This window comes from Hemiscyllium ocellatum, chromosome 1, assembly GCF_020745735.1.
Source record: "Hemiscyllium ocellatum isolate sHemOce1 chromosome 1, sHemOce1.pat.X.cur, whole genome shotgun sequence".
Taxonomy (NCBI): domain Eukaryota; kingdom Metazoa; phylum Chordata; class Chondrichthyes; order Orectolobiformes; family Hemiscylliidae; genus Hemiscyllium; species Hemiscyllium ocellatum.
The window spans coordinates 148130358-148156964 of NC_083401.1; the positions used below are offsets into that span (position 1 = coordinate 148130358).

A 26607-nucleotide genomic window follows, 5' to 3' on the forward strand; every position below is an offset into this window, starting at 1 on the left:
TCCTCCCTTGGAAGGCTGCGTCTGTTTTCCCAGTTCTTCAGTATCCATCACATCACCTCATTTCTTGTTTTGACTGTGCAGAGCACAACGAGCCATGTAACAGTGCACACCATATTTGGACGGTTCTGAAGGGACCCTGAGACTTGTCCATGCAGCAGAACTGCATCTTCAGCAGCCCTGTTGTCTGCTCTACCACAGCCGTGTCAAGACAAGAGCAACATTGTACCTGTACTACTCTTCAGCCAGGTGCTTGCACAATGGTAGCATGAGCCATGATCACAGTGGGTAGCCTTTTCCCTCAATAACCAGTTTTGTAAGATACCTAGGAGACCCTCAAATTTACCAGGTACATGAGAGTGCTCTGGGAGTCATGGCAGCTTCCAGGGTAGGGGTCACACACCTCCAGGAAGTGGTACCGGTGATCATCTGCTCATTTTTGGAATGAGACCCCTTCCACAGTGTTCTGATACTGCCCTCTCACTGCCATGTGTATGCCATCGATGGCACCTTCCAACTGGGCGAACCCAGCCATGTTTCTGAATCTGACTGAACACTAAATGGGGAACCAAATGACCTTGGTGTGATCTTGCACGGATGATACCAGTCACTATCCTGATACATTTGTGGAACCACAACTGAGTGATCCCACACAGGTCACCCATCACTCCTTGGAAAGTGCAAGCAGCATGCTAGTTCAGCGGGCAGTGACCTTCACAGCCAATAGGAGAGGGGGCCCTGCAGCCCTTGGTTCCTACTCCAGTATCCAGCACCATTCTGTTGTAGTGTCACAGGACAAACCGAGCAAGTGATGTCAATGTGCCTCAATCAACCCCAGCAATTGGAGTCAGGACTGGAGAACTCTGATTCTCCTGTGCACACTCCATAGCCTGAGGGCCCCTGGGATCATGAGCTTTCCCTGAGCTGGGTGGTCCTCTTCCTCAGTGCTGATCTCCTGCTACTTCAGGGGTTGATGTTGGTTTCTGTCCTTTTGGATCCATCTTCAATTTTGTTGGAAAGGCAGCCTAAGCAACCCACATGTCATTAGCAGCAGGACCCATCACACTCAATGGAAAGGACCTAAATTTGTAACTGAGCAAAAGGGTTTTTTTGAATTCAGAACAGTTATTGATGGCATACCTTGCAGATGAAGGCTGGGCACACTTCCCCATGCAGTGAGGCACACTGATAACGAGGGACATGTCTCCATGATCCATCCACCTTCAGACTCAACATATTCTGCAACTCGGTGAAGGTGCTGAGAAGGCTGAGTGTAACTCAGTGTCATTGAGAAGGCACTGTTCTGACACACTACCTATTCTGGACTCCCATTAAACACTCAGTGTCTCACTCAATTCAGGAAGACCATTGTAATCATGGATGAAAAATCAATGTTGTATGGCTCACACAGGACTGTTGGAAGTTTGGACAAGTGGTGGTTCCTCTTTTGCCAGCAATTTTATGTAGCATCACTGCCAGTAATAACCCCACCCTTCAAAAGTACTACGCCCTTCAAAAATTGTTCCAAATTCTCCCATTCTTCCTGAGTTTCCCCCATCACCATTCTTATTCTAATTTCTATACATGAGAGTGCTCCACCTCCCTCCTCGCAGCCTTGACTCCCCCACCGTTTCTATCAGTGGTCACCCTTCGGCTTCTACATGCCCCCCTTTTGAACCATCCTTAATGATCAACAGGTGGCCACCCTGAAAGAAATGTAATTGCTGCAGATCTCTCCCAAGACCTGTTGAAGGGTCCTGCCTGAAATGTCAGCTCTCCTGCTCTTTGGATGCTGCTTGACCTGCTGACAGGTGGCCTAACAGGACTGATTGCTGAACATACCCCAAACTGAACTGGTATAGATCCCCTGACCATGAGTGTTCAAAACAAATCACTAACTGTGGTAATGCCCTTGGATTTTCTGGTGACTACAGCTTTGATGCGCGTGCACACACACACACACACACACACACACACACCTCAATCTCTCTATCTTTCCATCTCTCCATCACACACACACACACACACTCTCTCACTCTCTCACACTCTCTCTCTCACACACACACACACACACACACACACACTCACACATCCCTCCACATTCCCAGCACTACCGGAGTGGACAACTCCCCACCATTTTCCTTATGGCTGTTCAGTTGAACAAGCTGTCAGTTTTAGATTGATATCTCAGTGTGCTATTTACCAAGATAAACCCCTCCCTGGACAGATCCCTACTGATACATGTGAAAAGCAGCCTGACTGTATAGCTGGACAAAAGAACATCTCAAAACAATGACAAAACCAGACAACACACTAACTAGCATGATGTGACATGGCAAGGATTGGATGATGTGAGCGTACGTGCAGGTTCTAATAATGCAAGCGCATAGAGAGCAAACAAGCAACCTTGAAATGCAGACTGTTCAAATCCTTGACCGAGGTGTCTGTCTATTGCAGCTTCTTGGCTGCTAAAACGCAGATTGCGAAATTGGCAAATTAGCAAAGGATGCTGGGTACTTTGGCCAAATAAAACTCTGAACTCACAAAACCCAGAAACCAGACACAAGCAGCAACTAGGTGCTAAAAACGTTAGCATAGTATGAAGGACACATCCTGACAATAGTCATCCTGCAGAGGCATAGAGACAAAGCTCATCAACTAAACAAAGAAGGGATGCATATTGTAACCAAGAACCAGAAACTGACACCTTAAACAATGAAACATGATATTTAGCAATTAAAAATTGGGAAGAAGGCCACTAAGATAACCTTAGCAATAGCATGCAGCCGAGAAGATTCTCACGGCTGAGATTAGATTACTGTGCAAGTAATGAGAAATGATTACTGAAAAATTAAAACTTGTAGTTAAAGAGCAGCCACCAATCCCTGATCCAATGCAAACCATGGCAATTTCAGTCAAACATCAAGGATCTTAGGCAAACCCAGGGTTCCAATCCCGATTTGAAACTTATCCTCCACAGGAACTACCTGCACAGCTATAAAAAGTGGGAAGACACATTTTCAATCAAAAATGGCTTGGTCATAGAGGCTAAGCCTCAAAGATTATGTATATGTTGTGCCAATTCATGGCTGCAATCATCATCTACCAATTTTGTGATATCCTTGGGCATCAATGTGTTAAAGCTTTGTGCTGGTGGACCAATCTTGACAAAGACTTGAAACATTATATTGATAACTGCTTAATTTATGCTCAAAGCAACCTGAAATGGTACATTAACAAAGGTAACTTCAGACACACGCTCGGCCAGTAGTGCACTCCTGGACTAAGGTGGACTACATCGGACCCATACCTGCTTATTGGGAGGTATGTTCTAGTTACCATTGACATCTTTACTAAATGAATTGAAACATTCCCCACACGTACAAACCCAGTAGAAATCACAGCTAGGGTTTTCACACATTGGGGTCTTTCCTGCAAAGTTGTGTTTGATCAAGGCTCCCAGTTCACTGAATGCTCCATATGAGTCATGATGTTCTTTGACATCAATTGGAAGTTCCACATTGCCAATCTAGTGGTGTTGTTAAGTGCATGAATCAAACCCTTAAAAGTCTACTAAGAAAAGCTGTGTGGTAAAATAGCACCATATGGGATACAATACTGCCTTCATTCTTATGATTGTCAGGAACTCACACTCAAATTCCGTGGGATTCACCCCACACCACCTCATGATGGGATTACACATGAAAGGCATTAAGCCTCAATTAGGTAGATCTCTCTGAACCCGCAGTGAATACCCTCACCTACGAATCCACTGTTTGCACTGTTGCTAGAAAACATAAAGGTTGCACAAATGGCTGCAGCAATAAAAATTAGCACAAAATACAGAGATTCGTGCCTGTTTCAAAAGCAAGGTTCACCCCTCTGAATACATGGGAAGGTAAAAGGTGTACCAGCCCGATTCATTTCTAGCCCCCAGATTTTCAGGACTACACTTCATTAGTGAACCCCTCTATATATAAACTTTTGCTGGATTCAGGTAAAATGGCCTGTTACCATATAAATCAGATTAAATCCTATTCAGCCCAAAATAAGTTCTACCACTCAAACCATGCTCAGGAAGATAGATTCTGATATCAGCCTCATGCAAGATGGTCCCTGTAATCCCTCTGACCACTGCACGGACACGGAGTCAGGTACTGATTCCCTTCCTGACCAAACGCTGTGCTCCCCTCAAGACTCTCCATCCAGGGACAAACCACGGGCGCAGAACATGGGACCAATTAATTGAATATGAGTTTAAAAAAAAACCACAAAGAACTGTGGATGCTGTAAATCAAAAACAAAAATTGCTCACAGCACCAGGAAACCAGGTTTGATTCAAGCCTTGGGCACTTGTCTGTGTGGCGTTTGCACATTCTCTCCATGTCTGCATGGGTTTCCTCCGGGTGCTTCAGTTTTCTCCCACAGTCCGATGATGTGCAGGTTAGATGAATTGGCCATGCTAAATTGCCCATAGTTCAGGAATGTGGAGTTTAGATGCATTAGTCAAGGGAAATGTTGAGTAAGAGGGTAGGGGAATAGGTCTCGGTGAGATACTTTTCCGAGGGTCGGTGCATACCTGTTGTGTCAAATGGCCTGTTTCCACACTGTAGGGATTCCATGAGGCCAGGACTTAAACACTTAATGGTAAGGTTCTGGAGAGTGTTGCTGAACAAAGAGACCTTGGAGTTCCTTGAAAGTGGAGTTTCAGGTAGAGGTGAAGAACTTGCTTACTATGCTTTCCTTTATTGGTCAGAGCATCAAATAGAGGAGTTGGGAGGTCATGTTATGGCTGTACAGGACATTGGTTAGGCCACTTCTGGAATATTGTGCAATTCTGGTGTCCCTTCTATCGGAAGGATATTGTGAAATCTGAAAGAGTTCAGAAATGATTTATAAGGACGTTGCCATGATTGGAAGGTTTGAGCTAGAGGGAGAGGCTGAAAAGCCTAGGGCTGTTTTCCCTGCAGTGTCGGAGGCTGAGGGGTGACCTTGCAGGTTTATAAACTCAGGAGAGGCATGGATAGGGTAAATAGGAAAGGTTTCTTTCTCTGGGTTGGAAGAATCCAGAACTAGACAGCATAGGTTTAGGTAAAAACAATGACTGCAGATGCTGGAAACCTGATTCTGGATCAGTGGTGCTGGAAGAGCACAGCAGTTCAGGCTGCTCGTTGGATGCTGCTCTTCCAGCACCACTGATCCAGCATAGGTTTAGGGTGAGAGGGGAAAATTTGAAAGGGACAACTTTCTCACACAGAGGGTGGTATGTGTATGGAATGAGCTACCGGAGGAAGGGGTGGAGGCTAGTACAATTCCAACATTGAAAAGACTTCCAGATGGTTATATGAATAGGAAGAGTTTGGACAGATATGAGCCAAGTGCTGGCAAATAGGATTGGATTAGGTTAGGATACCTGGTTGGCATGGACGAGTTGAAAGAGAAAATAGTCCAAAGCAACAATGAAATCTACTCGAAACCTTTCTGTTATGTATAAGTGTTAGTGTTTTATATAAAAATGTTGCCTGGAAAATTGTGAAATGGAGATACCCAGGAAACCTATGGTACATTCCATCTGAATCTACAGTATGTGTGGATGGGACCCTCTGGCTCCATCCTGAGAAATTGGTTAATTTAGGTGTACAGAAGCCAGTGGGAGCTCTACATATTGTTACATGAGTTCGGGATCACAGATGATTTGTAGGTTTCTCTGAGAACAGGTGCATGATGGTAGAATGCCTGGCACACCACCTGGACAAAAGATTAGAGTTTGGCTGACAATACCCTGAGAAGCTCCACCAGGAAGAATTTCTAGAATATGAAATTGAAAACAGACCAAACCTGGCAATAAATACTCCTTTCCCAGCTTGTCCCATAAGCATTCCAAGTCTAATTAGTGAACTCATGATTAGGTCCACAGCAAAGTTTTGATTGACAGTGTCCACCATAAATTAATACCAATAATAATAGACACATCCAGGCCCAACTACCAGAATGGTGCCATCCCCATTGAAATGACTCTATTCACACCTGACCTGGATGATAATTGGACAAGGGATAGAAAGATAGGAGGGTGAACCACAACCCATAACTAATAAGCTTAAGGGAAGGGAATTATTTAATGATGTAGCTACAGCATATGGGAAGGGAGTGACAACCGTTAATAGCCTTGATTTGGCTTATTTGAATAATAAACTCAGAATCCTTTCCTGATGAGTCAAACTGGCTTTGGAGGAAATGCATGAGAACAACCAATAGGAGACAGCAGGACAATTGATGGGGAACCAGGCTAGCCACCACCTAGTGTCCATACTCTAAGGTCATGCAAAAAACATCAATGAGATCATCCAGGGTAAAATCATAGTTGACAGCAGGCAACAAAATTGCAGCTTGTGTTGGATCTATGGAAACTGGATGGTTGAGCAACAGAGGGAGGATCTCAGATGGGCTAGTCAAGGGAAAGCTGAAAATGTGTTGCTGGTTAAAGCACAGCAGGTTAGGCAGCATCCTAGGAACAGGAAATTCGACGTTTCGGGTCAGAGCCCTTCATCACATTTCCTGTTCATAGGATGCTGCCTAACCTGCTGTGCTTTAACCAGCAACACATTTTCAGCTCTGATCTCCAGCATCTGCAGACCTCACCTTTTACTAGTCAAGGGAAAGTCCCATCCTGGAACGGCAACAAACAGATGGAACATCTGTTCCAAGGAAGGAAACATGCCAATTCAGGCAGTTAACCAAGATGTGGTTGAATGACAGCTGCATGGACACTTCTAGGGGTTCCAGTCATTCCTACTGACAGTGTGGAGTTAAGAACTTTTGAAATTGAAAACCTCGGTGTTATAAAGCAAGGAATATGGCTGGGGTATCATGATACTCTCCTATATGCTGTAGTAAGAAATGGGACATTGATCAGGAACACTCTCATTAAATGTGAATTAACAGACCATACCATCATGTGCCATATTCTGTATATCCTATGAACACGCTTTTTGTGGTTTTAAAACAAGTAGTGATGTAAACTGTACTTTGGAAGCTAGGAGTCTGAGGACTGACATCACGAGAGTCTCCACTGAAGGGAGGGAGAGTATTGTGTCACCAGCTCACTCCAAAAATGCCACTGTGGGGATTTAACCTGTAATCATCACCATCTCTAGGTATCTCTGCATGGAGAGGTCTAATAGAACTGACACAAGGGTCATTCATAAATGTGAACGATGAGTTGAAAGAATCTCTTGGGAATATTTTGAAAAAATATGACACTGGAATAAAGCTTTAACCAGAAAGATTGGATCAAGTCCAAATGCAGTTAATGAGTGCCCACCAATCTTTTGCAAAAACAACGCAACGCACAAAGAAATAGAATGATGAGATTCATCCCACCAAATGGTGGGTCACAATTTGGAACTGGAGTTCTAATTCATCCATGGATTTACTCCTCTGACATCTGGTGGTGCTAATTGTGCTCACCTTGATACACTTCAGCAATTCATACTTTAGATTGCAGGTATCCCAACACATGTGCGTGCTCATATGAATAATGCCTGTACATGTGTGCAGGGGTTACAAGATAGATGGAACTCTCAGTTATCAGTATTTCCACTTCTATTTGTTCCGATTACTGAATGTTGTCTCGGCATTACAGTTCTTTATGGATTTTGGCAACAGGATTTTCTTTCCTTCACTGAATTTTATTAGATTATTACTTACAGTGTGGAAACAGGCCCTTCGGCTCAACAAGTCCACACCGACCCGCCGAAGCGCAACCCATCCATACCCCTACATATACCCCTTACCTAACACTACGGGCAATTTAGCATGGCCAATTCACTTGACCCGCACATCTTTGGACTGTGGGAGGAAACCGGAGCACCTGGAGGAAACCCACGCAGACACGGGGAGAACGTGCAAACTCCACACAGTCAGTCGCCTGAGTTGGGAATTGAACCCAGGTCCCTGGCGCTGTGAGGCAGCAGTGCTAACCACTGTGCCACCGTGCCACCCTCTAAACCTCATAACTCTAAAAGGGTCATTCCAACGGGATTTTCTTTTTGTTCTACATATAGTTATATCATTTACCAGATGTATGATGGTACGCTTGACCAAGCTACACAATGGATTTCACATTAACATGTAGGCTCCGCTGACAACAACCAAAGCCAACTTTAACAGTTGGGTTTGAACTTCTTTTGCATAAGCTTCTTTCTGTTCAAAAGGGGAGAAATGTAACAACCTCCTGTCTGCTAAAACACACAGATTGCCAATTTGGACAAACAACAAGGGATGTTGGGTCGATAGGCCAAGTAAAACTCTGAACTTACAAAATCCCGAAGCCAGTAAAAAACAACAGCAACAAGGTGATAAAGTCATTAGCACAGTGTAAAGGACATAGCCTGTCAACAGTCATCCTGTATAGGCATAGCTCATCAACTAAACAAAGAAGGGATACATATTAGCCACCGAGAACCAGATAATAAAGCCTAAAACAACAGAACAAGCATTAACATGATATTTAGCGATTAACGAAGCCATTCAAACCATTGGTAGATATTAAGAGGATCTCTTGATTGGCCAAAGCTGCAGAAAGATCCAGAAGCTTGGGGAAAAATTATAAAAACAGGACTTGTCTGTCGATCGGGCAGGAGATCTTCTGAGGAGACCTACATGGCAAATTATAGAGACCAGCTGACCATTTGGGGAGAGAGAAAGAGGAAGAAAGAGCTTTGTAGTTCTAGAGACAGAAAGGGAAAGAGTGACAATCTATAACAGACTGGGGAATTTCTGTAAGCTTAAGGGGCCAAATAGGATTAGAGATGATATTATTTAGTATTAAATGTTTTTGTAACGTATTTCCTCATCAAGTTGAGACTCTTTGCATGAGTACTGGCTTGTGTTCATGGTAATTTGACCACTTTGGTATAGTGGTCAAATGCAATCATAATATTGTGGTTGGATTTGCCTAACTTGTTTAAGGAGGGACGAGACAACACTGTTCTCACATTGATCTTGCAGCTATCTTCCAATGCTAGTTGCTGGTGCACCTTGCAGTGCAACTCTGTGCTTCATGAATGGCTTGCCAGTGTATTGGAGAGGTACCATGATGGTCAAGACAGGTTAGCGGATGCTGTATGCCAACGTCTGTGGATGAGGGGTGCATGTGGCTTATGCTTGTGGATCAGTCTGAGATGCATTTTTATCATGCTCAAGTTGGAATTTGCTCAAAACATGCGGTGAGCTGGATCTGTCAGGATTTGCAGAAACATATGGTCATTGGGAACATGCTTCCTGTGTTTGTTTACCTTAGCTAGTTCTGTTACTGATCCAGTCTCTTTTCATATGTCATTTCTGCAATCCCAGGAATCAATCTGCTACATCTTCATTGCACTTCCTTCAGAACATCCTTCTTCAGATAAGAACATCAACACTGCACACACTACTCCATGTGTGGTCTCACCAAGGCCCTGTAAATTTCAGAAAGACATCACTGCTCCTGCATCGTCCCCTTCGCACCTGCATATATTAAGTGACTGGTGTATAAGGATCGCCAGGTCTTGTTGCACCTCCCAATCATTGTGTTTGTGTCAAGTTTTCTTGACATCAATGTTGTTTGGTGAATTTAGTTAGATAGGAAGCTGGATATTAATGAGATGAGATGTGCTGTCTACAAGGCATTTAACAAATAATGCCACTTGCTAAGCAGTGAGAAATTGTTAATTAAGAACCTCACAACATCACTTGTGAAAAGCTTAAAAGATAAGGTAAATTTCTCTCGCCTTCAAGATGGGCCTCACCGGATGTCTTGTCCAATTCTGCCTAGTGGCTCAGTGGTTAGCACTGCTGCCTCACAGCACCAGGGTCCCAGGTTTGATTCCAGCCTCGGGCAACTGTCTGTGTGGAGTTTGCACATTCTCCCCTTGGAGAAAGTGAGGACGGCAGATGCTGGGGATCAGAGCTTAAAAATGTGTTGCTGAAAAAATGCAGCAGGTCAGGCAGCATCAAAGGAGAAGGAGAATTGACATTTCGGGCATTAGCCCTTCTTCAGGAATCATTCTCCCCCTGTCAGCGTGGGTTTCCTCCTCCGGGTGCTCTGGTTTCCTCCCACAGTCACAAAGATGTGCAGGTCAGGTGAATTGACCATTCTAAATTGCCCATAGTGTTAGGTGCATTAGTCAGAGGGAAATGGATCTGGGTGGATTTCTCTTCAGAGGGTTGGTGTGGACTGGTTGGGCCAAAGGGCCTGTTTCCACACTGTAGGTAATCTAATCTAATCTAAAAATATATTCTTGCAACTTCATTGTTGAGTAAGAAATGAATTTGAGTGTCTGCAAAGGATATTGGTGGAGGGAAAAGACTGAATGTTTCTTGTTGTTGTCTGTGATGAGATCCTTCAAAATTGTTATTTATGTAGTTTTTTTTTCTGTAATAAACTTATGCTCTTTTTCCAAAAGTACATTGGCGGGCTTTTTAAAAAAATCTAGTCTTATTGTGTAGAAGTTGCTACTGTGTTAGTATTTATTGTTTATCCCTAGTTACCTTTTAGAAGGTGGAGAGTTACCTTTTTGAACCACCAGAGTCCATTTGTTATAGGGAGAGAGTTCCATGATTTTGACCCAACAAAACTGAAAACATGGTAATATATTTCTAAATCAGGATTGCTTAGAGTTGGTGATGTTCCTTGTATCAGCTGCACTTTTCCTTATAGATGGTGGTCATTGTGGGTTTTGAAAATGCCATCTAAAGAGCTTTGGTGAACTTGTCCCATGCATCTTGCAGATAGTAACATAGCTGCTACTGAGCATTGGTGGTGAAGGGATTGGATGTTTGTGGATGTGGTGTCAGACAAGCAGGCTGCTTTGTCCTAGGGAATCTCAGGCTTCTTGAGTGTTATTGGATCTGCATTTATTCAGGTAAGTGGAGGATCTTCAATTACACTCCTGACTTTTGCCTTGTAGAAGTGGATAGGCTTTGGGGAGTCTGTAAGATTCTTAGTGTCTGACCTGATCTTATAGCTATAGTATTTATATGACTAGTCCAGATCAGTTTCTAGTCCAACAGTAACCTCTCAGGATCTTGATGGTGGGAGATTCATGGATGATAATACCATTGAATGTCAAGGCGTGATGCTTCAATTGTCTTTTGTTGGAGATGGTCATTACCTGCCACTTGTGTGGCCTGAGTGTTACATTCTACTTATCAATCTAAGCATCATATTGTTCAGGTCTTGCTGGTTTTGGAATGGAACTGCATTAGTATCTGAGGAGTCATGATTGATGCAGAACATTAGCCATTCATCAATAATTAGACCTTCATTCATCAGACCTTATGATTCAGGGAAGGTCATTGATGAAGCAGCTGAAAATAGTTTGGCCAAGGGAACTACCCTGGGAACTTCTGCAGAGATTCCTGTAACCATGATGACTGACCTCCACAACCACAACCACAAAGATTTTTTTGGTGGTTATTCTTACTAATACTGACCTGTATAGGTGAATCAGGTAGATTTGTGAGAATGAGGTTAGATATGTTTTCAGTTCGACCTTGTTAATCACCAATCCCTTTCAGGACATTTCTAGCTTGGTCAGGACTCCCAGGTCAACTCCCAATTACTGAATGCAACTATTCTGTGTTCACTCTGATGCTGTAGGTCTGCCTGTTGGTGGGTCATGGCAAACCCAGGAATGATGGTATCCAGTAAGTTTTATGATATTATGCTGTGTGTTGAGAGAGAACTCTCCCAATTTAGGCGTGAGTTCCCAAATTCTAGTCAGGAAGACTTTGTTGGGTCAAATTTCTCATGTTCTAGGTCAGTGTTAGGTCACCTGGTTTTATGGCTTTCTTTTGTATTTTAGCAGCTGGCTAGCCCATTTCAGAGCGGTTAAGGGTCAACTACATTGTTGTCGACCAGGAGCTACATATAGGTCGCACCAAATAAGGACATCAATGAACCATTTTTTTATGGCAATCAATTGTCATTATTACTCTCAAAATTCCAGATATTTTTAGAAATTGCAAATTCCGCAATCGGTTATGTTGGAATTCAAGCCCATGATCCAAAAATTACCACTACTATCTGCCCTTATTTACTTACTAATGTATATTATAAGCAACTGATCCCTGCAGAAGGCCACTTTCAGCATTTGCCAATTTGAATGTTTATTTCATCTGAATATTTAGTTAATAGGGGCTTGTCATGCAACGCTGAGCTCAATGTAGTTTGATCTCCCTTTCTGCAAAGAATTCCTTGGAGAATTAACAAAAGTTCTGTTCTGTACTTGTATTACGTCAATGCTTTATTATAGTTTTGATTTATCCCCTGTATGCATAAGCAGAATAATGACATCTCATCATTTATTTATCAGTGGAAAGCTAAATCTCTCAATATATTGTGTGCACATCAATTGCAGAGAATCTAGAGAGCATGGCATTGTTGCAGATTATGCAGTGTGTTTCACGTATTTTAAGTAACATAACCAGGTTAATAAGGAGATTTGCTGCCCTTTCCAAGTGCGATTGATGAAATCAATACCAGCAGAATAAAATAACTCATTACCGTTAATGAATACAAATTAGTGCGCAGGCCTGTTGAGAATTGCTATTTATTTCAGTAAGTATCATCTACCTTATTCCCTGTTGTATTTTTAATGTACCATCAACAATGAAGAACGCAGTTCATTTACGATCAGATTCAGCCCACTTGATGCTCATGCTTTGGTAAACAACCAAACAAGTACTTGGAGGAGGAGGAGGAGCCTTCCAAACATTCCATCCTAATGAGGCAATAACCAACATGTGAATGCAAAAAATGCTACCACCAAAAATGGTGCACCCACCTTCTGCCAGAAGTGCTAAGTGGATGAGCTATCACAACCTCCTAATAAGGTCCCCACCATTATACATGCCATCCTTTTGCCAATTTGCTTATTTTTATATCCAGAAGTGTGGCTAATTTGACTCACTTCACTCGAGATCAAGAAACAGCTGAGTTTACTGTATACAGCAAAGGCTATGGGCCCTGTCAGGATTCTAACTATGAAACTGATGACTTGTGCTTCAGAATTAAATGCACTTCCAACCAAATACTACTTGTGCGACTGCAACGTTGACATCAACGCATAGAATTGAAGTGGAAAATTGTTCAGTTATGTTTTCTCCACAAAAAGTAGGTCAAATTCAATTTGGCAAATTACTGCCACAATCTACTGTCAACTGTGTAATAGAAGATGTCTCTGAAATTACTAGGAAGTAGCAGTTACTCACTAACAACCTGTCACTGATGTTCTGTTTGGGTTCATTACTTGTTTCCAGATCTCACTTCAGCCTTATTTTAGGCATGACCAATGTCTAAGGCCACACTGGTCTGAAAACTCCTGCTCCTGGCTGATCTCAGAAGATATGCAGACTCAGGCCTGATTACCAGTGAGATAAGAGGCCATGGAAAATCAGATGTTGTAGGCTTTATAAAGTCTATTCTGCAGCAGCTTGTAGATCAAAAGGCCAGGGTTCAAGTCCAACCTATCTGAACAGGTTGATTAAAACTTTAACCAAGTATGGACAAAATAGCTGACTTCCAGGGCAATGACTAAATTGACTGCCCTTGATGTGAAGGATGCATTTGACAAAGTGTGGTATCAATGACCCAAACTATAATTGAAGAGAGTGGAAATATGGTGAAAACATGATCGCTTGAGTTGTATTTAGGACAAAGGAAGATGGTGTGGAGCCGATCATCTCAGCCACAGGACTGCTGACTTATGCCTTGGGGTTTCAGGAGGTGAGCTATTTTTGCAGATTTCTTACCTTGACCTGCTCTTGTATCCATTATACTTATATGGCAAGAAGGGCTTATGCCCGAAACGTTGGTTTTCCTGCTCCTCGGATGCTGCCTGGCCTGCTGCGCTTTTCCAGCACCACACTTTTCAACTCTGGTCTCCAGCATTTGCAGTTCTCACTTTCTCCTACTTATATGGCAAGCCCAGTTGAGTTTTTGGTCAATGATAACCCTAGGATTTTGATTGCGGTAGTTCAACGATGGTAACACTGAATGTCAAGGTTTGATAATTATATTTTCTTTTCTGGATATCACGTAGCATCTGTGTGATGCAAATGTTACTTGCCACTTTTCTGCACATTTTTCCAGATTTTGTTGCATTTGATCATGAACTGCTTCAGTATCTGATGATTCGCAAATAGTGCTGATCTTTGTGCAATTATTGGTGAACATCCCCACTTATGATGTTATGATGGAGGGAACATCACTGGTGAAGCAGCTGAAGATGGTTATACCCTGAGGAACTCCTGCAGAGATGTCCTGAAGCTGAGATGACTGACATTCAGCAGCTACAGCCATCTTCAATTGTACCTGGTACAACTCCAACTAGTGGCGAGTTTTTCCTCTATATCCATTGAAACATATTTTCCCAGTCTCCTTGATGCCACACTTGGTCAAATGCGACCTTGATGTTAAGGGTTGTCACTCTCACCTCACCTCTAGAATTCAGCTGTTTTGTCCATGTTTGAGCAAAGGCTAGAATGAGGTCAAGATTTGTGTGGCCCTGGAGGAATCCAAACACTTTTTAAAAATATGGAATGATCAAGATAATATTTGGGTCAGAGAGTTTTTAACAAGTTCAGTTGACCCTCATTTATTTATTTTCATATGGCTATTAGGGCTGCTAAGTTCACCATCCTGTATTACCAGACTGAGGTTGGGGGTCGGGGGGACCTATTTTGCATGATGCTCACCCAATGAAAACACACCTGACAAAGGGATGTAATATCTAGCCCTATGTATACTATGTAGTCAATTAAAGGATTTCCACAGAATTGTACTGAAAATTACCCCTATCCTCCAAAGTTACAGCACATGGAGGAAAATCCCTATAGAAATTATAGACACTAGTACTCAGTAATATCAAGGAGATATGAGATTTAGATTTTTGGACTCTATCCTGGGTTTTCCTAGCACTGAAGGATGGCTTTTGTCTTTGGGTGAGGGTCTTGGAGGTTTGCAATACCATGAAAAGAAAGCTAATGAAGTAGAGAAGTGGAAAAGTAATCTAAAGCTTGCTAGAGGATGTGGGGTGGGGGCTGATGGCCAAAGATTGAGTGAACATTAAGTGTTTCAAATCAGACTGAAACAGTGATTCAAAAATTAAATTTGATTACATTGTGAAATATGTAATTTTTAATTTTAAAGGAAGACATATTCAAAACATTAGATATTTCATTTACCAAGGAAAAATAACTTATTTTCAAATTGACTTGACTTTGGCAATAAATTCTGTTGTAAAATGGTTTCATATGACTTTCCATTGTGACATGTTCGAATGCTAAATCTCATTGAAAATAATTTGTAACAACTATTTATGTATTTAAAAATGTTGAGCAAAATCATGTTTGTGGGCACAAAGTGCCTGCCATACACAATACTTTTCAGTTGCATTTAAACTACATAGGAAAATAAGCTTCAGCACAAGTTTTAACTAAACCTGCAATTGGTCTGACTCTAAGTAATATATCTTGTTGCTAGCATTTCTGAAAATAAATCTGACCATTAATAATTATTCATAAATTGCCCACTGCATTTGGCCATTTGGTGAGTATAATGTTTCTTGTTTAAGATGATCACAGAGTTATAAATGACTCCAAAAACTCACTCGGCAGAACTAGTATTCAGAGGTTTGGACAATATTGTGAATATTAACATAGCAAAACTGGAAGGGAAAATCTGATTGGAAAATATTGATTTGGATTCAAGGGAACTGTGTTCACTGTAATGTCTTTGATTTCCCCCAGGACTTCTGCTTTGCTATTCAATCTGTGACAGTAATACTTGAAAATGAACTTACTTATCATCCTGGACCTCCACTTTGAGGTTTACAAGATGGGTCTGACCAGCATGTGTCATTGACAAATTTTCCTGTTCTGGGTGTTCCTGTTTTAGGTGACCCAGGACTGAATCTCAGAATATTCAAAAGAACCTTCCAAAATGGAATTATGGCCTAATTGGGGGAAAAAAAAGTCATGAATTCAAGAATGATGAAAGATTGAACAACAAGATTTGTAATTGACTGTTCTCTCAGTGATTATAATAAATGTTAATAATTAAACTGAATTTGCTGTTGTAAAGCTGTACTCAATCATGTATTTTGTTTATCATTTAGGCAGCCCTTTCCTCCTGGAGACCGTGTAACTTTTAATGGGAAGGAATGCATTTGCCAGAAATGCTCTCAGTCTCTGAGTACCAATCCCAAACATGTGTCAGCACAGACACCTCAAAGTAAGTATGTTAGTTACCACTAAATATTCACACCTTAAAGTCCAATTATTTATTTTTCATTTGTAATTAAGCTTCATATTGGAGCATTTGAAAAATATTCTTTGAAAGAATATTTTGAACATTTAATAAAACACAAATAAGAGTGATCCATGCATTAGGCACCTTCAGAATTACAATACATGTGGTAGTATTATGTTGAACAGATGGTTCAACATTAATATTGTAGTGACATGTTGAGATTTCTGTAAAAAGCCATCGTGGAGTTGTTGTCTTCAATGACTGCAGATGCCATATGACTGTAGTCACTCAGATGGCACATTGGAGTCTGTTGGGCATTTGTATTAATATCATTAACATCACTGTGCCAACCTGCTTGTGACTTATAATGTGAGAAATCATCGAATCCCTTCGTGGATGGGATGAGAGATAAAGTAACAGTGTAAAATAAATCACTAATGCTTGTTATTGCATAGACATAGATCATCTCAAAATTATGGAAATATTAACTGCTGGCAAACTGAGATTGAAATGACAGTGAAAAAATAACCCCATTCTATTTAAATGACATAGAAACATGTAGGTCTGATTATAAATGACAGATTGTGAGAATTACTGATATTGATGTTAATTAAGTATGAACTAATGTACTTTTTGACTGTGTTGAAGTTGATATTTTTTTTATTTCCTACCCCCATGGTCTTGCAAATTCCTCAATCATTCATTTTGTTGCTGATGCATCATAATTGTCATAATTTTTGTAAATTGTACGTTTTGTGATTGGTAATGTTGGATTGTTAAAGATTAAAACATTAAAAGGTATAAGGTAGGAACTTTAGAAATTTAGAACTTCAGGATTAAAGTAGATGGCTATGTAGATAAATAATGAGCATGAACTAGTTACTTTTATATTTCAAGGTATCATGAGGGAATGCCATATTCTCTTTCTGTATCATTAGTGGACACCCAAAGAAACCAGTTCTAGCCATTTACATATTTTTTCTAGGGTGTCTGCTGAAGGTTGACAAACCTAGAAAGTATTTGGTATTGGTGATCGCGCACACACATTTCAAATTTTTATTTAATGTATTTTTCTAATTAGCATGTTCAGAAGTGTTATTACATACCTCTGGAGCAGATAGGACTTGAACCTAGACATCCTGTTTTAGGGGTAGGGACACCACTACAGCATCACAAAAAGGCTGTCACACACATTTTACTAATGGGGCATGAATAAAGTGGATGGACTTCACTCACTAAAATAATGAGAGAACAATTAATATATTTAAGATGCCAATTAATTAGAATTTCAAAGCTCTTTTCAGATTTTACTAAAGGTGCACGGATACTCTGAAGCCTCAGGAGTCTCTCTTAATGAAAAGAGGCAGTAAACAAATGAGAGATCCATGTCCATTCTCTTTAGCAGCCATTAAAAGAAGCAGTGTGTCACAACATATTTCCGAAAATAGAAATAAAGAAGTAGGCCTTTTGCCCCTTTGAGCCTGATTCACCATTTAAAAGATCAGGACTTCCCTGTTTGAGTTTTTAATTCCATATTCCCATCTACTTTCGATTAACCTTTGATAGACTTTTCTCAGGCAAGGAAATCAATCTTCATCTTAAACATATTCCAAAGCCCTGCTTCCATCACTTTGTGAGGCAGAGAGTTTGAAAAATGAGTAAAGGTCTAACGGAAAAATGTTCTTTGCTTCTCTCATAAAAAGGCAACCCCTAATTTTAAAATAGTGCCCGCGAGTTCTGGATTCACTCACAAGAGGAAACAAGATTTCAACATCCACTTTGTCAAAACCTCTCAGGACTTAGAAACTTCAACAAGCCATCCCTCACTATTCTGAACTCCAATAAAAATAAGCCCAGTCTGTCCAGCCAATCCTCATAAGACAGCTCACTCAACCTATCAATCTAGTAAACCTGCTCTGAACTGCCTCCAATGCAATTATGTGCATCAGTTAATAAGGGGACAAAATACCACACAGTACTGGAGATGGATCTTACCAGTGTCTGGTATAATTGAAGCATAGCACCTTTACTTTCAGGTTCAATTTGTCTCATAATGAAAGATAGCATCTTAATTACTTGCTGTACCTACATGCTAACTTTTTACAACTCATGCACAAAAATACCGAGATCCAGCTGCACCTCAGAATTCTGCATTTGTTCTCTGCAATGCACTGCTTTTCATTGTTACCTGCCAAATTAATTGAACTCAGATTTTTCAATATTACACTTCATTTACCAGTATAAATGGATTAAATTATCTTGGCTGTGCAATTAATTTCTTGATTTCAGTACAGCCTCGATTATGTCCTTTCCACAGCCCACTTTTCAATCTATCTTATGCAAATTTATGCAAATACTGAAACTATAAATTGATGCATATCTTTGGTCCTTTTTACAAGTACAATTTGTAAAAGGTTGATGTTCCCAGCACAGACCACCATGGGAGCTCTTTCATCAAATTCTATCAATCAATAAAAGACCCGTTTTCTGTTTTCTGCCCGTCAGTCAATCCTCTATCCATGCTAATGTGTTACCCACAACAGCTGTGCTTATACTTTTCAAATAACGATTCTTTTGTGGCACCTTATTAATTGCATTCAGCAAGTCCATATATAGTACATCAATGGCTTTCCCATATTCACAGTACATGTTGCTTCAGAGAACTCCAAACAATTTGTTAAACATGATTTCCTTTCACAAAACCACATTGACTGTTCCCAATTACCTGAAAGTTTACAAAGTGTTCAGCTATAACTTCAATCATTAAAGCTTGCACCTTCCTCATAACAGAGGGTAAACTAAACAACCTGTAGTTTTCTGTTTTCTGCCTTGTAAGTCTTAAATAGAGGAATTGTTTTTGTCACTGTACAGTCCAATGGAACCTTTAGAGAATCAAGCAAATTTTGAAAAATTTATACCAAAGAATTTACTACCTCATTAGCCACCTTTTCTAAACTCTAGATGAGGTCCATTTGGACCCTGCTACCTCATAGCCTACACCTCTGTTGGTTTTCATATTATGTCTTACCTGGTGATTTTAATTTCACCAAGTTCCTCTCTTTCTTCCAAATTCTGATTCATAGCTATTACTCATATTTTTTCTCCCTATCCTCTATAGTGAAGGTAGAAAAAAATTGTTCATTTTGTCTGCCATTTATTTCCTTGTTATCTCATTGAGTCATAGAGATGTATAGCATGGAAACAGACCCTTTGGGCCAACTCATCCATGCTGACCAGATATCCCAACCTAATCTACTCCCATCTGCTAGCACCCAGCCCATATCCCTCCAAACCATTCCTATTCATATACCCATCCAAATGCCTTTTAAATATTGCAATTGTACCAGCCTCCACCACTTCCTCTGGCAGCTCATTCCATACACGTATCACCCTCTGAGTGAAAACGTTGCCCCTTAGGTCTCTTTTGTATCTTTCCCTTCTCACCCTAAACCTATGCCCACTAGTTGTGGACTCCCCCACCCCAAGGAAAAGACTTTATCTATTTATCCTATCCACGCCCCTCATAATTTTGTAAGCCTGTGTAAGATCAGAGCCTCAGCCTCCGATGCTCCAGGCAAAATAGTCCCAGCCTATAGCTCAAATCCTCCAACCCTGGCAACATCCTTGTAAATCTTTTATGAACTCTTTCATGTTTCACAACATCTTTCCGATAGGAAGGAGACCAGAATTGCACGCAATATTCCAACAGTGACCTAACCAATGTCCTGTACAGCTGCAACATGACCTCCCAATGCCTATCTCTGACCAATAAAGGAAAGCATTCCAAATGCCTTCTTTACTATCCTATTTATCTGCAACTCCACATTCAAGGAACTATGAACCTGTACTTCAAGTCTCTTTGTTCAGCAACATTCCCTAGGATCTTACCATTAGGTGTATAAGTCCTGCTAAGATTTGCTTTCCTGAAATGCAGCACCTCATATTTATCTGAATTAAACTCCATCTGCCACTTCTCTGCCCATTGGCCCATCTGTTGTAATCTGAGGTAACCTTCTTCACTGTCCACTACACCTCCAATTTTGGTGTCATCTGCAAACTTACTAACTATACCTCTTATGTTCACATTCAAATCATTTATGAAATGACAAAAAGTAGAGGAACCAGCATCAATCCTTGTGGCACCCCACTGGTCACAGGCCTCCAATCTGAAAAACAACACTCTTCCACCATCCTCTGTCTTCTACCTTTGAGCCAGTTGTTTATCCAAATGGCTAGTTCTCCCTGTATTCCATGAGATCTAACCTTGCTAATCAGTCTCCCATGGGGAACCTTATCGAACGCTTTACTGAAGTCCATACAGGTCACATTTACTGCTCTGCCCTCATCAATCCTCTTTGTTACTTCTTCAAAATACTCAATCAAGTTTGTGAGATATGATTTCCCACACACAAAGCCATGTTGCCTATCCCTAATCAGTCCTTGCCTTTCCAAATACATGGCTGAAAAATGTGGTGCTGGAAAAGCGCAGCAGGTCAGGCAGCATCCAAGGAGCAGGAGAATCCACGTTTCGGACATAAGCTCATCTTCAGGAATAAGCGTGTGCCAAGCAGGCTAAGATAAAAGGTAGGGAGGAAGGACTTGGGGGAGGGGGGTTGGGAATGCGATAGGTGGAAGGAGGTTAAGGTGAGGGTGATAGGCCGGAGAGGGGGTGGGGGCGGAGAGGTCGGGAAGAAGATTGCAGGTCAAGAAGGCCGTGCTGAGTCTGAGGGTTGGAACTGAGATAAGTTGGGGGGAAGGGAAATAAGGAAACTGGAGAAATCTGCATTCATCCCTTATGGTTGGAGGGTTCCTAGGCGGAAGATGAGGTGCTCTTCCTCCGGGCGTCGTGTTGCCGTGGTCTGGCGATGGAGGAGGCCAAAGACCTGCATGTCCTTGGCGGATTGGGAGGGGGAGTTAAAGTGTTCAGCCACGGGGCGGTTGGGTTGGTTGGTGTGGGTATCCCAGAGGTGTTCTCTGAAACATTCCGCAAGTAGGCGGCCTGTCTCCCCAATGTAGAGGAAACCACATCGGGTACATCCACATACTGAATCAGAAGATGTTCTTGTACACACTTAACAAATTCCTCCATCTAACCCACTGTGGCAGTCCCGGTCTATGTTTGGAAAGTCAAAGTCCCCTACCACAACCACCCTATTATTCTTATGTACAGTTGAGATCTCCTTACAAATTTGTTTCTCAATTTCCCTATAATACAATCCCAATAAGATGATCATCCTTTTCTTATTTCTCAGCTCCACCCAAATAACTTCCCTGGATGTTTTTCCAGGAATATCCTCCCTCAACACAGCAGTAATGTTATCTCTTCACAAAAATGCCACTCCCCCTCCTCTCTTACCTCCCTTTCTATCCTTCCTGTAGCATTTGTATCCTGGAACATTAAGCTGCCAGTCCTGCCCATCCCTGAGCCATGTTTCTGTAATTGTTATGATATCCCAGTCCCATGTTCCTAACCATGCCATGAGTTCATTTGCCTTCCTTGTTAAGCCCTTTGCATTGAAATAAATGCAGTTTAATTTATTAGTCCTACCTTGTCTCTGCCTGCCATGACTGTTTGAATCACTTCTGTTCTCAACTGTACCAGTCTCAGATTGATCTCTTTCCTCACTATCTCCCTGGGTCCCACCCCCCTCCCCCCAACCTTACTAGTTTAAATCCTCCCGAGCAGCTCTAGCGAATCTCCCTGCCAGTATATTAGTCCCTTTCCAATTTAGGTGCAGTCCGTCTTTCTTGTACAGGTCACTTCTACCCCAAAAGAGATTCCAATGATCCAAAAATGTGAATCCTTCTCCCATACACCAGCTCCTCAGCCATGCATTCATCTGCTCTATCCTCCCATTTCTGCCCTCACTAGCTCGTAGCACCAGGAGTAATCCAGATATTACTACTCTCGAGGACCTCCTTTTTAAATTTCTACCTAACTCCGTTATCTCACTTTAGAATCTCAACCTTTTCCCTTCCTGTATCATTGGTTCCAATATGGACAATGACCTCTTGCTGACCCCTCTCCCCCTTGAGACCATTCTGCACCCTCTCTGAGACATCCTTGATCCTGGCACCAGGAAAGCAACACCATTCTGATGTTTTGCTGCTGGCCACAGAAACGTCTGTCTGTACCTCGGACTAGAGAATCCCCTAACATAATTGATCTCTTGGAACCCGACATACCCCTCGTTGCATTAGAGCCAGGCTTAATACCAGAAACTTGGATGTCCGTGCTATGTTCCCTAGTGAATCAATCACCCCTTACATTTTCCAAAACAACATACTTGTTTGAAATGGGGGTAGCCACAGAATACCCCTGCACTACCTGCCTACCTCTCTTACCTTTCCTGGAGTTAACCCATCAATGTGACTGTATCTGAAAACTCCCCCCCCCTTCTTATTACTGTCATCCATCTCATACCATTGCTGTTGTAAATTTCTCATTGCCTCTAACTGTCTCTCCAACCGATTCATTCAATCTGATAAGATTCGCAACCAACAGCATTTATTGCAGATATACTCTGCAGTAACCCGTAAACACTCCTTAAACTTTCACATCTGACAAGAAGCGCATATCACTCTACTAAGAGCCATTTTTGCCCCTTCATAATCTACAGACCCAGAAAATAACACCCTCTTATTCCTCTGCCCCAGGATAAATTAATAGTTATGGCTTATATTTTAAGTTTAATCAAGAGACATATCTTAAAAAGCATATAATCAAAAAACAACCCACTCTCCTCACTACTGAAGACTTTTTGTAGGCCACACTTAAACCAATTAACTTATCTGTTTCTGTGTTGTGACTTCATCCAAACAGTTCCTCCAAGATCAGTTGTAAATTTCACTGTTTGTTAATTTTCCCAGATGCACTCCAATGTCCAGCGATACATGAATTCAATAGCAAAGGCAGTAACTGTGCAAGTTCACTGTGGCATCAGTTTCTTTCTCTCTCTCTCTCCTGCACTTACCTCACTATAGAACATAGAACAATACAGCACAGAACAGGCCCTTCGGCCCACAATGTTGTGCCGAACATTTGTCCTAGCTTAAGCACCTATCCATGCACCTATCCAATTGCCGCTTATAGGTCACCAATGATTCTAACTCTGTCACTCCCACAGGCAGTGCATTCCATGCCCCCACCACTCTCTGTGTAAAGAACCTACCCCTGACATCCCCCCATACCTTCCACCCTTCACCTTAAATTTATGTCCCCTTGTAACACTCTGTTGTACCCGGGGAAAAAGTCTCTGACTGTCTACTCTATCTATTCCCCTGATCATCTTATAAACCTCTATCAAGTCACCCTTCATCCTTCGCCATTCCAATGACAAAAGGCCTAGCACTCCCAACCTATCCTCGTACGACCTATTCTCCATTCCAGGCAACATCCTGGTAAATCTCCTCTGCACCCTCTCCAAAGCTTCCACATCTTTCCTAAAATGAAGTGACCAGAACTGCACACAGTACTCCAAATGTGGCCTTACCAAAGTCCTATACAGCTGTAACATCACCTCACGACTCTTGAATTCAATCCCTCTGCTAATGAACGCTATTACACCACAGGCCTTCTTATAAGCCCTATCCACCTGAGTGGCAACTTTCAAAGATCTATGAACATAGACTCCAAGATCCCTCTGCTCCTCCACATTACTAAGAACCCTACCGTTAACCCTGTATTCCACATTCTTATTTGTCCTTCCAAAATGGACAACCTCACACTTGACAGGGTTGAACTCCATCTGCCACTCCTCAGCCCAGCTCTGCATCATATCTAGAACATAGAACATAGAACAGTACAGCACAGAACAGGCCCTTCAGCCCACGATGTTGTGCCGACCACTGATCCTCATGTATGCACCCTCAAATTTCTGTGACCATCTGCATGTCCAGGAGTCTCTTAAATGTCCCCAATGACCCTGCCTCCACAACTGCTGCTGGCAACGCATTTTATGCTCTCTCAACTCTGTGTAAAGAACCCGCCTCTGACATCCCCTTTGCAACCGACAACAGCCCTCCTCACTATCCACAACTCCACCAATCTTCGTATTGTCTGCAAATTTGCTGACTCACTCTTCGACTCCCTCTTCCAAGTCATTAATAAAAATTACAAACAGCAGAGGACCCCGAACTGATGTCTGCGGAATTCCACTTCTAACTGGGCTCCAGGCTGAATATTTACCATCTACCACCACTCTCTGACTTTGACAGGTTAGCCAGTTCTCTATCCAACTGGCCAAACTTCCCACTATCCCATGCCTCCTGACTTTCTGCATAAGCCTACCATGGGGAACCTTATCAAATGCCTTACTAAAATCCATGTACACTACATCCACTGCTCTACCTTCATCCACATGCTTGGTCACCTCCTCAAAGAATTCAAGGCAAGACCTACCCCTCACAAATTCGTGCTGGCTGTCCCTAATCAAGCAGTGTCTTTCCAGATACTCATAAATCCTATCCCTCAGTACCCTTTCCATTACTTTGCCTACCACCGAAGTAAGACTAACTGGCCTGTAATTCCCGGGGTTATCCCTATTCCCTTTTTTGAACAGGGGCACAACATTCGCCACTCTCCAGTCCCCTGGCACCACCCCCATTGACAGTGAAGACAAAAAGATCATTGCCAACAGTTCTGCAATTTCCTCACTTGCTTCTCACATAGTCCTAGGATATATCCCGTCAGGCCCAGGGGACTTGTCTATCCTCAAGTTTTTCAAAATGCCCAACACATCTTCCTTCCTAACAAGTACCTCCTTTAGCTTACCAGTCTGTTTCATACTCTCCTCTTCAACAATATGGTCCCTCTCATTTGTAAATACTGAAGAAAAGTACTCATTCAAACCTCTCCTATCTCTTCCGACTCAATACACAGTCTCCCACTACTGTTCTTGATCGGACCTACCTCGTTCTCGTCATTCTCATGTTTCTCACATATGCATAAAAGGCCTTGGAGTTATCCTTGATCCTACCCGCCAAAGATTTTTCATGCCCTCTCTTAGCTCTCCTTATCTCTATCTTCAGCTCCCTCCTGGCTATCCTGTATCCCTCCAACACTCTGACTGAATGTTGTTTCCTTAACCTTATTTAAGCCTCCTTCTTCCTCCTTACAAGACATTCAACCTCCCTCGTCAACCAAGGTTCCCTCACACGACCATCTCTTTCCTGCCTGACAGGTACATACATATCAAGGACATGTCGTATCTCTTCCTTGAAAAAGTTCCACATTTCAACGACATCCTTCCCTGACAGCCTATGCTCCCAATTTATGCTCCTCAGGTTCTGTCTTGCAGCATTGTATTTACCCTTCCCCCAATTGTAAAACCTGCCCTGTTGCATGCACCTATCTCTCTCCATAACCAAGGTGAAAGTCACAGAATTGTGGTCACCATCTCCAAAATGCTCACCCACTAACAAGCCCATCGCTTGTCCCGGTTCGTTAGCAAGTACCAAATCCAATATGGCCTTCCCTCTGGTCGGATAATCTACATACCGAGTTAGAAAAGCTTCCTGGACACACTGCACAAACACCACCCCGTCCAATCTACTTGATCTAAAGAGCTTCCAATCAATATTTGGGAAGTTGAAATCACCCATGACTACTACCCTGTGGCTTCTGCACCTTTCCAAAATCTGTTTCCCAATCCGTTTTTCCACACCTCTGCTGCTATTGGGGGCCCTATAGTAAACACCCAACAAGGTGACTGCTCCTTACCTATTTCTGACTTCAGCCCATACTACCTCCAAGGCAGATCCCCCTCGAACTGCCATTTCTGCAGCTGTTATACCATTTCTAATTAGCAACGCCATCCCCCCTCTTTACCACCCCCTCTAATCTTACTGAAACACCTGTAACCAGGAACCTCCAACAACCATTCCTGTCCCTCTTCTATCCACGTTTCCGTGATGGCCACAACATCGTAATCCCAAGTACCCATCCACGCCTTAAGTTCACCCACCTTATTTCTGATACTCCTTGCGTTGAAGTATACACACTTGAGCCCATCTCTGTGTCCCAGAGTATTCCCTGTCAGTGCTACCTTCTCCACAGCCTCCCTACGTTTTTGGACATCCTGAAAAACAGCGAACCTACTTGCTGGACTACAAGTCCGGATACCATCCCCCTGCCAAATTAGTTTAAACCCCCCCGAAGAGTGCTAGCAAACCTACCTCCCAGGATATTGGTGCCATTCTGGTTCAGGTGCAACCTGTCCTGCTTGTACAGGTCCCACCTTCCCCAGACTGCAGTCCAATTGTCCAAATACCTGAAGCCCTCCCTCTTACACCATCCTTGCAGCCACGTGTTCAAC

At 42.2% G+C, this 26607-nt stretch overlaps 1 protein-coding gene across 1 annotated transcript in view; it reads left to right on the forward strand.

Annotated features, from left to right (window-relative positions):
* Window positions 1-26607, forward strand: part of ablim2 (actin binding LIM protein family, member 2) — a 393205-nt gene that overhangs the window by 157633 nt on the left and 208965 nt on the right. The window contains exon 4 of the mRNA XM_060832673.1: window positions 16158-16273. Coding sequence (XP_060688656.1) covers window positions 16158-16273 — 116 coding nt within the window. The remainder of the gene's footprint in view (window positions 1-16157; window positions 16274-26607) is intronic.